The 17,845-nt window shown below is 43.5% G+C and overlaps 1 protein-coding gene across 1 annotated transcript in view; it reads left to right on the top strand.

Moving 5' to 3' along the window:
* Positions 1-17,845, top strand: part of CA8 (carbonic anhydrase 8) — an 89,325-nt gene that overhangs the window by 42,723 nt on the left and 28,757 nt on the right. Inside the window, exons 4-7 of the mRNA XM_019421272.2 lie at positions 2,055-2,150; positions 8,035-8,097; positions 11,195-11,243; positions 12,610-12,722. Of these exons, the coding sequence (XP_019276817.1) occupies positions 2,055-2,150; positions 8,035-8,097; positions 11,195-11,243; positions 12,610-12,722 (321 nt within the window). The remainder of the gene's footprint in view (positions 1-2,054; positions 2,151-8,034; positions 8,098-11,194; positions 11,244-12,609; positions 12,723-17,845) is intronic.

Genomic DNA, 17,845 nt, shown 5'->3' with positions numbered 1-17,845 from the left:
TCGTCTGATGTTTTCTTCACGATTAGACTGGGGTTTCAGGTTGTTGGGAGGAAGACCATAGGGGTAAAATGTTGTTTTCACCGCATCCTGTCGAGAGTGCACGCTATCAACATGACTGATGACTGTCGATTCTGACCTTGCTCACCTGGCCCAGGTAGTGTCTGTCCCGTGTCTTCACAGTGAAGTTCCTCTCGGAAACCAAGTCACCGTGTGAAGCATATGCCTAAGGACTGGGGACCCTCGATTTCTTAAACACAAAATACCCTGGAGCAGTTTTTGAACGCAGGGTGTGAGTAACGATGTTGCTGAATTACAAGGAGTGGCAAAGCAAAACACAAAACCATGCTTTTTTTTTTTTTTTTTTTTTTTTCTCCTTTTTTCTCCTTTTGTTTCAGAAAAAAAAATACTTTGTAATGTTGCTATGTGAAGTAAGAAAAATGTTGATTGGAACTTTGCAATTTGTTGAATAAAAATAGATTTCAACCTTGGGCCTTCTTTGTTTATCTAATTAAGGCGGTCAGTTCTTATCTGTATGCTGTATACTTATCTGTACCACGGGGACTCCCAGGCTATTGTTACAGCCAGAAAAGGAAAGATTAAAATTGGTCTGTCTTTCATTATTAATTGAAATGTTATAGAACATTGTTTTCTCAGAGGCAGTGCCTTGACAGTTACATTTATTGGGCGGTCACAGTCCATGTTGGTTTTTCAGAGCCTGTCCTAGCTTGGCCTTGAATGTGGTCTTTATCTAGGTTACTGTTTCTATTGTAGGCAGAGGATTTCATTTTCGCCCTCTAGTGGTCAGCTTTATCATCTCGAATTCTAGCTGGACAAATTCAGAAGTAGAAAAATCGAATTACTGACTATTCTCATGGTAATTTTCCCCTCACGTTTTAATACAGATGCTAAAATGACATGGTGATGAATTTTAGCTACGTATTTTTGGATTAGAACTAATATTTAAATGGGACAGTGTTTTAAAGTGGTAAGTAATTCTAACTTGATTAAAAGCTATAGTGATGAAAGATAGCATTCCAGGTGGACGATTTACCTAGCTGCTGCTTTACTAAGAACCTCAGTGGGCATTTGAATTTAACCAGGGAATGGAATCTGGCTTCTTGCAAGTGTTTTATCACTGCTGTAGGAGCAAGTGCATATTCTAGATAAACTTGAAAGCTACAAAGCTTCATGAAGCTAGGAGTGAGGGAGTCCTCTAGAGCACTGTTTGTCATTCCTTCACAGATAAAATTTTATCTCCGCTGCAGGAAATGGCCTTCTTTTAGAGCTCTACATCAACATTCATTATGTTACCGTGACTTTTAAGAAGACGCGGCATTATAGGGTGCTATCTCTGTTTATCCTTAAGAGAATTGAAATAATTTACCAGAACTTGAGGCTGGCTTTGTCTTATTCTTGATGGAAATCGTGGGTGACACAGTATTTGATTTTGCAGGTACTAATCCTTGGAATGAGTTCTGGTGTTTGTGCCCAAACCCGAAGTTTTGTTCTGTTGAGAACTAGAGGGGGATGCCATTTAAGGAAAAGCAACTAACTCAGTGTGAAATCGGCCACTCCCCTTAGATGCAGTCCTGATTATGATCAAAACGTAACTCAAGAGGCAATGATCCACTGAGCATTGCTTCTGTTCAGAAATAAGAAGGGGGGGTGCCTGAGTGGCTCAGTCAGTTAAGCATCCGACTTCGACTCAGGTCATGATCTCGCGGTTCGTGAGTTCGAGCCCCACATCGGGCTCTGTGCTGACAGCTCAGAGCCTGGAGCCTGCTTTGGATTTTGTGTCTCCCTCTCTCTCTGCTGCTCCTCTCTCTCCGTCTCTCGAAAATAAACAAACATTAAAAAAAAAAAAGAGGTAAGAAGGAAAGAATTCCTACAGAGCGCCTGAATTAAAGCAGTGGTCTGTTTGGGTCTGTTGGGTATACTTTTGTTTCATATGATACCATAGAGATGTAATAGATATAATTTAGGAGAGATGGATGTCTCTTTGTTCTCACTAGAAATACGTTAATGATGAGGTGACCTGTCTGTTGTTTACCCAGCTCCATCTGATCCACTGGAATGCCACCCTGTTTGGCAGTATTGATGAGGCCGTGGGAAAGCCACATGGAATTGCCATCATTGCTTTGTTCGTTCAGGTAAGTGGTCTTTTGCTGTGACTGTTGGATTGTTCAGAGATGCTTATTTCTAATTCATTTGCAGAATGTTTTTTGTTCTTCCTCAATTTCGTTACTTATTAAACTCCTGTACAGAAAACACAGATAATTTAAAGTTGGAAAACTTGATTTTTCTGGCTCATGGGAGAGCAACCATATTCACTGGTAGAACGTGGTTCATTTAGTTAGTAGAACTGTTCTTCAAACTGGCCTTCAGCGTCTTGGGCGAAACGATGGAGAAAGTGTCTCCCGAAGGCAGAGTTCACTTTACTAATGAAAAAAAAATGTTTTTAGAAAATGTTTTTGGACCCTGGCTTTCTGTGAAATTGAAGAAAAGTCAATAACATAATCACATAGTAGATTGTTTTAGCTCTTTATTGTGAATAATTTTCACTCCAAGAAGATTTGAAGCGTCTGATAGAAAACAGTGATAAAGTAAGATGTTGGTAGCAGAGATCTTGGTGGATATAGTCAATAAATAAGTAAGTTTAGATTTGAGCTCTGGTGGGCAAAATAATAAATGAACACAATTTATTACATAAATTTTGTGAAACCTACAAAAAAACAGACCACATACTTTCAAAGGTAAAAATTTTAATCTAGTTCCTCCCGCGAATCTTTTTAACTTTGTCTTATCACCCGTTGGATGTCCTAAAAAGTTAAGAGGTGAAAGAGATCCGGCTTTCCCCTTCCCCATCCTACAGAAGAGAGACCAAGGGCCAGAGAGGTCAGGCATTGTTTATAGTCACAGAGACTTAGTGTCACTGACAAGACCAGGAACCATTATTGCAAGTATATGTGGTTCCAAGCTGCCTCTTGGAGAATGTGGGACCAGAGCAGTAATATTAGCCTAGTGATCTTTAGTACCTTAATCTTCCAAAGAGAGTTGGGCCTTTGCAAACCTGCTTTTCTTGTGTGTGGTATAGATCTCTTTTCTTCTCTTCTTCATTTTTTTTTTAAGTTTATTTATTTTGAGAGAGAAAATGGAGGAGGGGCAGAGAGCGAGAGAGAGGGAGAGAGAGAGAGAGAGAGAGAGAGAGAGAGAGAGAGAGAGACCCAAGCATGCTCCACACTGTCAGCACAGAGCCCCACGTGGGGTTCAGTCCCACAAACCATGAGATCATGACCCAAGCCGAAATCCAGAGGTGGATGTTTTAACCAGCCGAGCCACCCAGGTGCCCCTGGGTGGTATATATTTCAATAGTATTATTATGTACAGTAATTTTCCATTATAAATTTCTTTCTCGGATATTTTCCTATTGATGTTTGAGAGCAGCCATCTGGTTTTAGCCTGTTAATATTTTAAAATCAATATCTTGAAAGTATGACACATGTCCTAGAATTGAAAAACAAATTCTTACAGTTTTAAATGAACCTTCTTACTGTTTACTTCATGGGTCTTTTACAGGCAGGGCCCTATATTACTTCTGTTTTATGACTGCATTTTGTAAATGGAAGGAAATCAGGGCATCAGGGTATCAGTAAAAATGTTTTTAATTATAAATACACATTTTGATAATCTTTAGTGTTCCTAAGTGTGCTAGCTATTGAAGTCTATTTTTTGAGACCTGAAAAAGTTAATAAAGCATCCAAATTTGAGATGTTGAGGCAAGAGAAGTAGAAGGCAATATCTTATTAGTAAAAACTAAGAATAACATAATAAAATAAAATAATACAGATAACTGAGCACTCACAGAGAAGGGAAGGGACCGCATTAGATTCATCTCTGCAGTTGGTACCCAATAAATATTTGTGAGTGGAATTAGACGTGATAGTATTTTCACTTACTGATTCTCAGCATGTTACATGTGACACGCAGTAAGAGAACACTAGGCGGAAAGCCAGGACTCTGGGGACCGGGCTTCGATCTTCTAGGAAGAAGCTCCTTGTTGTAAGCAAGGGGAAGCCTAAGAGAACGCACCCTTGTTCTAACTTTCCAAAGTTTGCTGTGAGGAAAAAATCGGATTATCTAGGAGACAGTAAAGGTACAGACACTTGGAGAGCCAGATTTCATGAAGGAAAGAAGCACTGAGCAGGAGTGCCCACTGAAGCAGAAAGGAGAAGGACTGAAGTCCATCTGGGGGTCTCACACTTAGGCGAGAGGAGTGGAAAATGAGCGAGGAGGCTGCCAGAGACCGTGAGCGTGGGCTTCCCGTTCAGGAGGCTTGGCTCAGGAAGAGAAAGGCAGATGGGGTAATAACTCGTGCTGCTGCACAGGGACGTTCCCTTTGTTTCATTTTGTTTTTTTTTTTTTTAATTTTTTTTTTTTCAACGTTTTTTATTTTTTTTATTTTTGGGACAGAGAGAGACAGAGCATGAACGGGGGAGGGGCAGAGAGAGAGGGAGACACAGAATCGGAAACAGGCTCCAGGCTCCGAGCCATCAGCCCAGAGCCTGACGCGGGGCTCGAACTCACGGACCGCAAGATCGTGACCTGAGCTGAAGTCGGACGCTTAACCGACTGCGCCACCCAGGCGCCCCATCCCTTTGTTTCATTTTGAGATCTGCGGTCTGCCTGCATTTTAATTTTGTGCAAAAAGCACTGGTGCAGATGCAGAATTTAAAAATACTGGAAAGAAAAGGGATACTTGATACAGACAAGTTCTGGGGGAGACAGGAGGCTGTAGGATGACGAACTTTTGTGGGGAGACTAACCTTGGAAAGAAGGAGGGGCCACCCTTTCTTCACGACAGGGGGTCAGAAGAAAGACTGGGTAGAAATGGCACGAATTTGAAGGTGGAGGATGGCTGGAAATTAGAGGAACTCATGCCTGATGGTCATAATCTCTGAGACATACAAAGCAACATCATTTATAAAGCAAGGGAAGCATTGGTGTGGGGTTGGGTTTAGAAATAGCCCAGGAGGAGATGATAATAGCCTTGACCGTCGGTCTGGGAGACCCACTGGGGAGCGGACATCCTAGATTGTACAGCACGACATATCGTGGATGGTTCTTTATCCAGGTAGAAGGGTAGAACATTCTAGCAAATTGTTTCATTGATCTGTTGCAGTGCAGATGATTTAGGAGGACACAGAAAATTAGAGAATTGGGGGCGGTTGAAGAGGGGTCTCCTTCAGGGTAGGCAGGAAGGGAAAGAGACAAAGCCAAGAGGCCCCTGAGAGTCTTGGCTCCTTAGAGGAGTGAATGTGGAGAGAGAAAAAAGAGCGAGAGAGCTAGATGGCTGGGAAACTGTGGTGAGAGGGAATGGTCTTCGGAGCTGACGTGTTCAGAGTGAAAACAAATTCAAGGAGTGTTCTCGGGATGGGTGCCGAGGCGGAATGGTGCTAGAAACCACGGACGGCGGGGGGGGGGGGGGGGGGTAAAGACACAGACCGGTGGTGAAGCCCCCCGTAGTGACAGCAGGAGGTGATGCGTACGAGGGAGTGACCAGTGAGTCATTTTGTAAAAACGTTGCCCCAAGTGGATCTTGACAGTGGGTGGTGCACTCAGAGGACGACGGCCCCGTGCACGTGGGTCAGAGTATCCATCGGGGCGGGGAACAGCAGGGCTCTGACCACAGCTTTCAGCCCTGTCTCTGAGGGAGACCGCACAGCGCCCGCTGGACAGGTCCGGGAGAGCTGCACCTCGAGCAGACCTGAGGGGGATCGGTAGACCGGGGGGTGGTGGCCGAGCTTGTCGGAGATGCGCTGGCGCCCTGTCGCAGAGGGCTCGGTGGAGATGAGGCGGAGTGAGAAGGTAGAAGAGCACAGGGCCGTGCAGGGCCCACGGTTTGCCTTTTGGATGACAGCGAAAGATGGCGAAGGTGAGAGGTAGGAAGTGACCTGGCCTCCCTCCCGGTCCTTGGCACCAGGCCGTGCTGTCACCTGGATTGCCGTGGGATCTTGGGGACCGGGGCGTACAGAGTATCGTCTGGGCTTGCTTGTGGTGGTGATAACCTCTTCGTACAGAAATTTGGCAAAGGAGGAAAGGAAGAGAGGGAGCATTCGCCGGGGTTTGTTGCAGATTTAAAACTCTCGCAGAAAGTAAAGAATCTTTGTAGATCGAAGGAGCCAATGATAGTTGAGTGCTACCAGATGTCACAACTGTTTGATGCTGTGTGACATTCTGAGCGAGGATGATAATGGGTGGTATTAATTGAATTGCCATGTTCCATGTCCTTTTGTAGTCTTATCTTCCACCCTATCAGCGCCCCCCCCCCCGGCCCCCCCCACAGATGAGGAATCTGAAGGACATAGAGGTTAAGTAAACTTGCTTAAGGCTGAAAAGTGAGTCCCGCTCAGAACCCGGACACCCAGCATAGGTGACCTTGCTCCTGAACCACGACACTGAGGACTCTTTCAACAAGTTACAGTCTGACAGCAGATGCGTTAAAGGAAAACGGACCCCATCGGGAATCCTCCAGATGCTACGTCACGGTTAACCAAGTACAACAAAGAGAGAGGTCCGTTTCCCCAGAAGACTGGGCAAAGCCTTCTGCTAACAGATCCAGGCTTCTGCACTCACGACTGCATTTGCCTTCGGTATTATTCTTTAGCTTTAGAGGGTTCATTTTCTGTCTTTAAAGCCTGTCTGAGGAACTGCAAACACTTGGAAAATAGTGGAAGTCTTGGCTGTTTGGAACTGATTGGGCTGTCTTGGGTTATGTGAGTTTCTTGTCTCTTTTCTCTCTCTCGCCCCTTCACCCGGCATGCTTCGCAGTTGCTGCTCGTGGAGAGACCTGGAAAATGGCGACACGTTGACAGCTTTTCTAGCTCCTGTAGGTCATTCTCCACACCTTTCTGTGGAAGAGAAAAAGCGAATGATAACAGTGTTTATCTAAGATTTTAAGTTCTCTCTTGCTGTTGCTGTCGTCCGTTATCACGGACCATTGAAACCTGGTCGAAAAGTGGAAATCAGATGGCACTTACAATTTCTACTGTTAAAGTCAAGAATACTTAATGTCAGATTTCTTTGAAGGCTCACGTTCTTTGAAGCATATTATACCCTAAAAATATGTAATGATACGTAATGTTTTAAAATAAAAATCAATGAACAGCATATTTTGATGTATTTAGGAATAAAAAGGTGATTTTACAGTTATGTCCAGTGGTAATCAAGAGATGTCCTGATTTTGGTGACTTTAAATATGAAATCACATACTTACTTTTCTGAGTTAATACAATTTTTCAACGTTGGTAAAGTCTTGATGACAATGGTCTAAAAATGCCAGAGGTAAAAATGAAAGTGTTTGGAATGTGATGAGCAATTTTAATAAGAAATATCCTTGAAATACCCTTGAAATTGTAATCATTTGATAAACAGTTGGCCCTTGAACAAACATGACTTTAACTGCATGGGTCCATTATACATGGATTTTTTATGGTATAGTACTGTAAATGTTTTCTCCTTCTTATGATTTTCTTAATAATATTTTATTTTCTCCAGCTTACTTTATTGTGAGAATACACTATATAACACGTATAACGTTCAGAATCCGTGTTAATTGACTGTTGCTTTCAGTGAGGCTTCAGGTCAACAGTAGGCTATTAGTAGGTAAGTTTTTGGGGAGTTAGACATTATACGTCATTTTCAAGGGCACAGGAGTCCGTGCCCCTTAACCCCCTCATTGTTCAAGGGTCAATTACATAGAGCAGAGTGGGTGATAACCCATACAGAGCAAGGTGAATTTAGAATGAATTGTTGGAAATGTCCAAGAACATAGCTAATACTTTCTTATAGTAGCTTCTCTTATAACTTTAATTGCCCTTAGTAGAAGTTGACCTGGTTATTAATAAAAAGGTCATTTACTTACTCCCTGAGAAGGAAATTCAGGTGGACTTGAACTTTACTTTCTGTTAGTTATTTTGAGTAAAAGCTGAGTGTTTAAAAAATTTTGTGGTGTGGTTTATGCTTTATGTATTTCAGATAGGAAAAGAACATGTAGGTCTGAAGGCTGTGACTGAAATCCTCCAGGATATTCAATATAAGGTAAGTTATTATTTCAAAGAAAATGAAAGTACTGGTTATGGCAGAGGTCCCCAAGACCATTCTCAGATTGATGATTCGCTAAAAGGACTCATGGAATAGCTGTTACGCTCATGGTTGTGGTTGATTACAGACGGAGGACACAGGTGAAAAATGAGGGCAGTGCAAAGGTGCATGGGGCAGAGTCCGGGAGAAACCAAACACAAGCTTCCCGCTGTCCTACCCCAGTGGAATCGCCTTGGGATGAGCCTGGTTCTTTCAGCAGTGATGCGTCACGGCACGCGTGAAGTGTCACCCATCACAGAGAAGACTAGCTGAGCCTTTGTACACAGGGATTTTATTGGGGGTCGGTTATATGAGCACACGGTGTCTGTGTCACCGACTCCATCACTCCCACCCCAGCCCGAGCAAAACCACGCGTTTTCAAAAATCACGTTGTCAGGGTAAACTTATCTGGTCCGGCTGGTAGAGCGTGGCCCAAGGTCTCAGGCATACAGAAACATTCTTATCAGCCAGAATGTTCCACAGCCTTCGAGCCAATCAAGGCCAGTCCTGAAGACAGACCTCCTTTTGAGCAACCGAGGCCTGCTGAGCTCACCTTTTCCACTTACTGGTTGCAGGAAAGTTGTGTAAATGAAACAAAAATTACGGCACTTAACACTTCAGAAAGACCAGCACGCAGAGGCTGTAGGATCCTTTATCTCAGAGAAGGTGATTGAGTTGGATATGATTCTGTGGTGATTCAGCCCAGCTTTGCTGGAAACACAAGTTCTGTTTTAAACTGTACTTTTTAGCACTCACATTGCATTGATTGAATCTGAGTGGCCTTGGAGGGCAACAGCGTAATCCTGGGTGGCTTCTGGAGATACGGCACAGGATTCAGCGATCCAAGGCCAAACCAAAAATCAATCTGGGAGTGAAGTCTGATTAGCTCTAGGCCGGCACAAGCCCAGGACCTCTCGAATGAGGCAGCAGCCTCTACTGAAGATTTCCTGAGCAGGCTCAGAGTGAATTCAGCTACCCGAGGGAAAGCGCAGAGTAGTCAGAAAGCTGGTAAAAAGGAGGAAGGACACATTTTGACTGACACGCGTCTACTAGAAATGGATTGAGAAATTTTCTTTCATTGTTTCTGCTCAGATGGCATCAATCTTTCTGGAATACAGGGGGGGTGGGGGAGAGTAAGTACGCGGGATTCTCTCTCTTTTTTCATGTTTATTTTTGAGAGTGAGAGAACACACGCTGGCACAAGCAGGGGAGGGGCAGAGAGAGAATCCCAAGCAGCCCGCGCGCCGTCAGCACAGAACCCATGTGGGGCTTGAACTCACAAACTGTGAGATCATGGCCTGATCTGAAATGAACACTTGGATGCTTAATTTTTTTTAAAATATTATTTACTGTCAAATTGGTTTCCATACAACACCCACTGGTCATCCCAACAAGTACCCTCCTCATTGTCCATCACCCACTTTCCCCTCTCCCCCACCCCCCATCAGCCCTCAGTTTGTTCTCAGTATTTAAGAGTCTCTCGTGGTTTGCCTCCTTCCCTCTCTCTTTTTTTTTTTTGCCCTTTCCCCTCCCCGCTGGTCTTCTGTTAAGTTTCTCAAGATCCATATAAGAGTGAAAACATATGGTATCTGTCTTTCTCTGCCTGACTTATTTCAGTTAGCATAATACCCTCCGGTTCCATCCACGTTGCTACAAATGGCAGGATTTCATTCTTCCTCATTGCCACGTAGTATTCCATTGTGTATATAAACCACGATTTCTTTATCTGTTCGTCAGTTGACAGACATTTAGGCTCTTTCCATGATTTGGCTATTGTTGAAAGTGCTGCTATAAACATGGGGGTGCAAGGGCCCCTGTGCATCAGCACTCCTGTATCCCTTGGGTAAATTCCTAGCAGTGCTATTGCTGGGTCATAGGGTAGGTCTATTTTTAATTTTCTGAGGAACCTCCACACTGTTTTCCAGAGCAGCTGCACCAGTTTGCCTTCCCACCAACAGTGCAAGAGGGTTCCCATTTCTCCACATCCTCGTCAGCATCTATAGTCTCCTGATTTGTTCATTTTAGCCACTCTGACTGGCGAGAGGTGATATCTGAGTGTGGTTTTGATTTGTATTTCCCTGACGAGCGATGTTGAGCATCTTTTCGTGTGCCTGTTGGCCATCTGGATGTCTTCTTTAGAGAAGTGTCTATTCATGTTTTTTGCCCATTTCTTCACTGGAGTATTTGTTTTTCAGTTTTGGATGCTTGATTGATGGAGCCCACCCAGGTGCCCCAAGTAAGCTGGATTCTTTAGTGTCTCAGATAGTTCCTAGAAATAAGGAAGAGACCAAGAGGTTATGCATTAACTTACCCTGTTATGTCTGTATTGATAAAATAATCTTATAAGAGACATCCAACTGCTGTGACAGGTCTGTTTGCCTCTAGGGCCTGAGCATTTTAAGAGGCGCTTTGTAAAATACCGATTGTAAATGTGAACTGTTGAATAATGCCACAAATATTTTATTGAAATTTAAATACAGCTTTGATAAAAGTTGGTAAGAATTGAATATTTTCACTCAGGTGTTAGTTTTCCCTCCCTGGAGGAAGAGAGCACCTAGAATACATCGTAGAGCTGGGTTACCAAATGCAAATGGAGCAAAATGAGAGTTTCGGAGGCGGGTTATAATGCCAAGAAGGCTAGGAGCTGAGGGCAGAGCAGCGGGAGGAAGGTCATTTCAGAACGATTCCCTGAACCAGGGTTCAGGCATTTTACAGCAAAGCCCGTCTCTGGTGTGGATGTGGTAGGGCCGGAAAAGTACCTGGCGTGGGGCCTACAGACGCTGGACAGACAGAATTAAATTTCACTCCGGGGATTAAAGGGAAAATTGAACCGTGGTAAGCAAAGAAAGAACCATAAGCTCAAAGCAGGAGTATCTTGTTGGAACGAGCCGCTGTTTCTCCAGTGAGGAGACGGAATCAGGAACCCACAAATCTGTGGTGTTGAGGCTGCCGTTCAGAAAAGACTTCAACCTGGATTTTTAGTGCTAATGGATTTTTATTATACGATTTAGAAGTTTTATCTTAACATGGGGTAATTTTTTTTTTTCTTTTTCAGGGGAAGTCCAAAACAATACCCTGCTTTAATCCTAACACTTTATTACCAGGTAGGTGCTCATCTTGATGGCATAAGAGGAATTTTAACTGTGTGGATATGACTGCACTGTTTCCCTCATAATACATATAACTATGTATTGTTAGTGAATACAGTTTCTTTACAACTTGTTTTCTCCGTAGTAGGTACCAGTTTCAGGTTGCTCTGAACATGGGAGTAAACCTTTTGAAATAATAAACATTTTGTCACTTGTTCTATTATTCTCTGAAGAGTTTCCTTTGGATTTTTAGCTGTAAAAATGGGTACCTCTGTGAAAAGCACGAGCATAACATGACCTTGATACACTTCTAGGATTGGTCAGCGAGGTTCTTTTTACCCTCTGAGTGAAATAAACTTCGTATCTAATTGCAGTGATGCTATTGTTTAGGTGTTACTCTAATCTTTTAAGTATACCTAAGCGTGTAAGAATCGTGTATATGATGCTCAAAACATAGTTTGTAGTTAAAGGTTGTTCGGTATAAAAGTTTTGTCTTTACATTTCTCTGCCTAAATTTTATGCTATTTCTTAGTGTTTTAAACAAAACCAAATAGGCTGACGCATGGTTATCTTCGGTTTCCTACATTTAACTGCCTCACGGCAAAGCGGTTTTTGCCGTGCGTCGAACACTTATCCATCATATTCGATTGTGAATTCCTCTAATGCGGAGCTAAAGATTTCTTAGGAATGATTTCTTTTGTCCTGTCATAATAGGACTTTAATATTTTACTGTTGAGGGAGCAGTATAAGACGCAGCTACAACAGAATGGTTGAAGACACAGACTTTGAAGTCAGGCTGCTTGGGTTTGAATCCTGGCTCTCTGCCAGTTATTAGCTGAGCGACCTTGGGCAAATTATGTAACCCTCTGTGATTCAGTTTTTCCGTCTGAAAAATGGGGCTAATGACGCTATGTATCTTGTTTGTTGTAAGGGTTAGATGAGTTCATGTAAAGTGCTTAGAACAAACAGTGCCTCACATGGAGTAAGTATTGAATTAGTACTGAATTACGTATGAGTAAGTCAGGTCAGTCCCTCACTAAAGTACAAAACACCACAGATACACTTCTTCCGAAGTGACCAAACTTGGTATACACGTACACGTGTGTACGTATATATCAGGTTTATATAGCCATATTTGGAGTATATAGTGATACGATGATAGAAATCGCTAGAAACAATGGAAAGAATGTTTGTCATATTTTCCCATTAGTTATTTTCTTCGTGAGCATTAGTTTAAGAATACGTGTATGCGGCTCTAGTTTAAAATGACTTCGGTCTGAAAACTGTTGTTCGGGCAGTTTGTAATCTTAAAAGTGATCGTTGGAATCTTCACGATTGTTGTTTACTTAAGTTTTCGTGACCTGTCCATGTGGTTGCACAGATCCTTTGCTGCGAGATTATTGGGTGTACGAAGGCTCGCTTACCATCCCACCTTGCAGCGAAGGTGTCACCTGGATATTATTCCGATACCCTTTAACTATATCCCAGCTGCAGGTGAGTACAGCCTTTTAAATCTTTCAGAAGAAGTTCGGAGCTAAAGGTTAAATATTGTTTCTGTAAAGAGAGAAACGTCTTTTATGTGTTAGCTTCCTTTAGATCTGTCACACCTTTGCAGACGAGAGTTAAATAAATGTCTCGAACCAGCGAAAGCAATCGAAAGGTCAGGGACGAACGAAACCAAGCCATCATTTATGAGCTGTATTGTAAAAGTTAGTTTTTATAGAGTAAATAGAAGTCACGGAAACAGTCAGACTTTTGATTAGTCTAGTTATTTCTTTGTGTAGGATTCCCCAGGAGTGGAAAGGGGAAAGGTCTTGGAAATGAGAACGTTGGTTATTTCTGTGAGACACGTGGGCTTTATAATACTTCTTCCTTGTCTCGCACGAGAAAGTTTTGTAAGCAGAAGGGTGAAGGGGAGGTAAAAGGAACGCTCTGGAAAGATCCGGATTGTTCTCTAGCCCCACGTTTGGTCGCTTAACTTCCCACCTTAGGCTTCGCACAGGTGCTCTAATGCTGATGCACAGGGGTGGAGGCCCCAGCTTGCATGTCCTGGGCTGTTGGCCGGTGGAACATGAGGCGACATCATTATAACGTGTTTAAATAATGATTTTGATATTATTACAAGAGAGGTACTTCAAATGTCTCCTGTCCTCCAGGGATCTAAGGGATGTGTTCTAAAAGGCTATGTTTTTTTTCTTCATGATCAATCTCAGAAGTCTTAAGCTATACTCCAAACAAACCAAGTTTCCTTTAATAACGTTTTATAGATTTTTATTATATCCCCTATCATTTTATAAGAACTTTAAGTTTACTAACTACTCAGTAAACCCTTCTTTTTTGCTTGTCCTTAAATCTTCAAAATCCTTTCAGCCTTTAATAGTTGCTTCTTATTTTTCTTTTTCCAAGGATTAATTTTAAGGGTTACCAATTTAGCTTCGCCATCCTTTTATAGACTTTGATCACATCACCTTTAGGCCTTCATATTTTTAATATACCAGATCCCTTGTTGATTCATTCATCCCTCTGGTCTCACAAGGAACTATGCCCAGTGCCAACCAGACACACAAAGAACGTAGAGATTAAAACGTAGTCTTGACCCTCAAAAAGTTTGCCGTAGAGTTGAAGAAGCAAACAGCCACACAGATAATTATGTTCATTGTGAGCAGCGAGGTGTGCTGGAAATGCGTAGGAGAGAAACCCATCCCTGACTGGGAACTTTTAAAATTAATTCTTAGAAAAAGAAGTAAGTGGACAATTCCTGAAAGGTATTAGGAGTAAGTCTAGTAAAGGAGAGAAAAGGAGTTAGAAATTGGAGTCTAATGTCAGGAATAGAAGTTTGGACTACTGATTATGGGTTTGGATTTTAACACCAAGATCGTAGCTGCGGTAACCGGTCAATGTCAACGTTGCAATGACTTGTCACAGAAGAAATTTATTTCTTACTCAGAATCCAGCAAGTGGGCGTCTTCTTCCTGGTGAAGGCTCCTCTCTGTGCAGTTGTCTAAGGGACCAGATGGAAAGACACCGCCTCCCTCGCAGAGTTGCTCTAGGTGTGGGCACGTAGCCAGCAGAAAGGAGAAGAGTGTGAAGAATCTCCAGGAGGATTTTTTAAGGGCCAGTCCTAGAAACGGTGAACACTCACGCTTGCCTTCTCTTGGCTGGAACTCAGCCACATGGCCACATCTGACTGCGGGGGAGGCTGGGAAGTGCGTTCAGGCTTCACGCCCAGGAAGAGGAAGAAGTGGCTTTGATGCAGAGCTGTGCTCAGGTTGAGGAGGAGACAAGACACCAGCTGATTAGAGAACCTCAGGGCAGCTGGAGGCGATGGTACCATGCAGGGCACTAGGAAGGACTTGAGGACAGTCAGGAGGGAATGATGTCCTGGGATCCGGGATGGGAGAGAACACTGCCAGCATGTAGAGGAGAGAATTTAATAGTGACAGATGCCTCAGAGAATCTCCGTAGGATGAGTGCTGCCCACCGGAGTGGCAGTTAACTCTACCTTACAGAAATGAGCCCAGATGCCAGTAGGTAGTTGTGGGGATCCACCCCGATTCCGTGTGAGTATCAGTACTGGGTGCCTAAGCACTGTCGCCTTTCAAGTCTTGCCCTTTATGACGTTACAGTTCCTTTGAGACCCTCTTTTTTCCATGTGAGACCTTGACAGGAAATCTCACTGGTATCAGAGAAGGTTTCTGCCTGTTTGGCCTATGTTTTGTGTCCTCAAGTAGGAAGAGTTTGGTTTCTTTTGACAGTTGGAAACAGAGAGCAAGATCTTCAGAGGCTGATTGAGGGAGGGATCATTGGCATAAGAGAAGAAGCCAGTGGACACAAACAAATGAGATACCAAGAAAAGAGTATGGGCGAAGAAGAGTCGAGAGGATGGTAGAAACATTCTCTTGGGACTTTTTCCTGAGGGCATCCTGTCTTTTAGAAGAGAACTCTTCTAAGCTGGCAGGGTCCCGTGGGACGTACTACTCTCCTTTTGCTGTCTGGTTACCCCCAAGTCTGGTCCTCTCACCGACATCACATTTCCAAAGCAGGGAAGAAGGTCTGGGATTAGGAAGTGGGCATGTGAAGGCCGTGTTTGTGGTTGGCCAGCCCGTCCGGGTCAGACTGTGAGAGATTGCAACCTCAGCGGTCCTGATATTATGATTGTTCTGGAAATGACGTATATCAGAGATCAGACATCCCTCTGCATTTACTCTTCCTGTAACTTGCTTCTAGGACCGTGATACACGTTTCCTTGTTGTTGCTGCCAGTAGCATAAAATCTTAGATGACCAAGTTTCAAAGCATTGAGGCTTGATATACAGTATATTTTGTGATGCTGGGGATGCATTCATTGGCTTTTACATGTCCCTGACCCTATTAATGCAAGAAGTTAACTGATAGTATTTTGCCATAGTCGTGTCCTGTCTTCCTTTACCCTTGTCAAAGGCGGATGTTAGCATGGGGAAGATCTCCTTTGAGAATAATATGGGTAATTTATTCATTAACTCATGCATTCATGGATCGATTGGGTGATCTGGCATTTTCTATATTCCAGGTGCCATAGTAGGCACTGAAGTGGAGGACCAGTAAGACATGGTTCTGACCTCAAGGAGTTCACCCTCTAGGGGGAAGGCGAATATGTTCACACTGAAAGAACCGTAATTTCGTGTGAACAGTGCCTTGGTGTGACGTGAATATGGTTTTGTGGTAGCACAGAGGACAGACATCAGATAAGATTTAGCCATCTAGTACTCCTTCCCCGGCCAGGTGATGGGGTGTGGCACGATTGTTAGTGGGCATTGCCAACCGGGGAAGAAGTGTCGGCACAGGGCACGGAGGACTTTGGAGACGCACGCTGTTAGTATAAAGGGCCAGCGGCACAAGGTGAAGTTGGAGAGGAGATGAAGGGCCTGACCTTCATCAAAGAGCCTTGATATTGTGCCGTGGAGGCTTCCTGAAGGCAACGAATCTCTGGGATGTTGTGAGGAAGAAAGAGACGAGGCCAGGTTTGAATTTGAAAAACCTCTCTGTAGGTACAGGATGGAGATGGAAACCTCAGGTAAGACCGTGACAGTGAGATGAAAGGAGAGGAATGGCTTTAGAAATAATAAAGTAGTAGAATTGGTGACCGATGACGCTGGAGGGTTTTCAGGGAGTTCAAACCCACATACCACTCCCTGGATTTTGGCTTGAGTGACCGGTGAGTGTGATGTTGCTCTCCACCGTGATCGGGAACAAAAGTGGAAGAGCTGGCTTTATGGAGAGTATTAGGAGCTTGTGGCTGTAAATGCGGAGAGTTCGAGATGCCTTTGTGACATCCAAGAAAGGGGCATATTACATAGGTGATGGTTGAAGCCCTACGCGTAGAAGAGGAGATCCTTCAGGGAGAGAAAGGGAGTGATGCTGGGAGTGGCAGCTGATGAGGGCATGCGTTGCAAGAGTTGTCCCCGTGCAGTGACTCAAGAAGGGAGGGGACAGTCAAGAGGTCGATGTGGCGTAATGTCTGGAAGCCACGGTGGGGCGTGGGCGTGAGTTTTGAGGAGGAAGGAGTGGCGAGATGAGAAGTATCCGATGCTGCACACACATTAAATGAACGGCTGAAAAGTGTTAGTTGTATTTAGCCACGAGGAGAGGTCTCAGCAAAGTATTAGTTGTATTTAGCCACGAGGAGAGGTCTCAGACATGAATATGACGTGGAAGAATCTGAGTCTGCGGTCCTATTTGTTCAGCATCGCTTTGTTTAGGGTACTTTTCTAACGATAGATCAAACCTTACAGTGAAAAATAAAACTTTAACACCACAACACATTTCTATTTATTAGAAGTTAGGATTAACCTTGGTGAGCCAGAAAAGAGAACATTCTCCATCCCTCTCAGAACTCCATTAAGGATTCCCTTGCTAGCATGTTAACGCACGGGGATGTGAATGTTGAACTACATTGTGAATGTCAACCGATGTTCTGTAAATCTGAGCAATAGTGTTTTACTCCCCTGTTGACTAGCGTGCGATGCTAAGATTCAGAGACAGAGCACTGGGCCTTTGTGTCTGGCTGGCTTCAAAGGGGACCTTGCTTTCTGTTGTCCCTCTGAGTAGGGTCAGTGACATACTCTAACCCTAACCCACCTGTTCCTCGATTGTTGGGAAAAGCCGTATCTTCCTCTCTGGGAGCCAAAACCAAAGGCATGTGTATTGGAAGGAATGATCCCAACTCCTCTTGAAAACAGATGACTTCCCAGGTAGCTGTAGCTTTTTAAGAAAAGATTTAGGTACTATTTGCACAAAGCTCCATGCTAGCATCTGTTCAGAGGGCAGCAGTGTTAAAATGCACACATACACATATTAGAATGCATTTTAATGTGGTTTATATATACAACGGAATACTACTTGGCAATGAGAAAGAATGAAATCTGGCCATTTGCAGCAACATGGATGAAACTGGAGGGTATTATGCTAAGTGAAATGAGTCAGGCAGAGAAAGACAGATACCATATGTTTTCACTCCTATGTGGATCTTGAGAAACTTAACAGAAGACCGTGGGGGAGGGGAAGGGGAAAAACAAAGTTACAGAGAGGGAGGGAGGCAAACTGTAAGAGACTCTTGGATACTGAGAACAGACAGAGGGT

Source organism: Panthera pardus, unplaced genomic scaffold, assembly GCF_024362965.1.
Source record: "Panthera pardus isolate Hobbes unplaced genomic scaffold, ASM2436296v1 HiC_scaffold_7, whole genome shotgun sequence".
Lineage (NCBI taxonomy): Eukaryota > Metazoa > Chordata > Mammalia > Carnivora > Felidae > Panthera > Panthera pardus.
The sequence above is the reverse complement of the archived record's forward strand: the minus strand, read 5'-3'. Positions and strand labels throughout refer to the sequence as shown.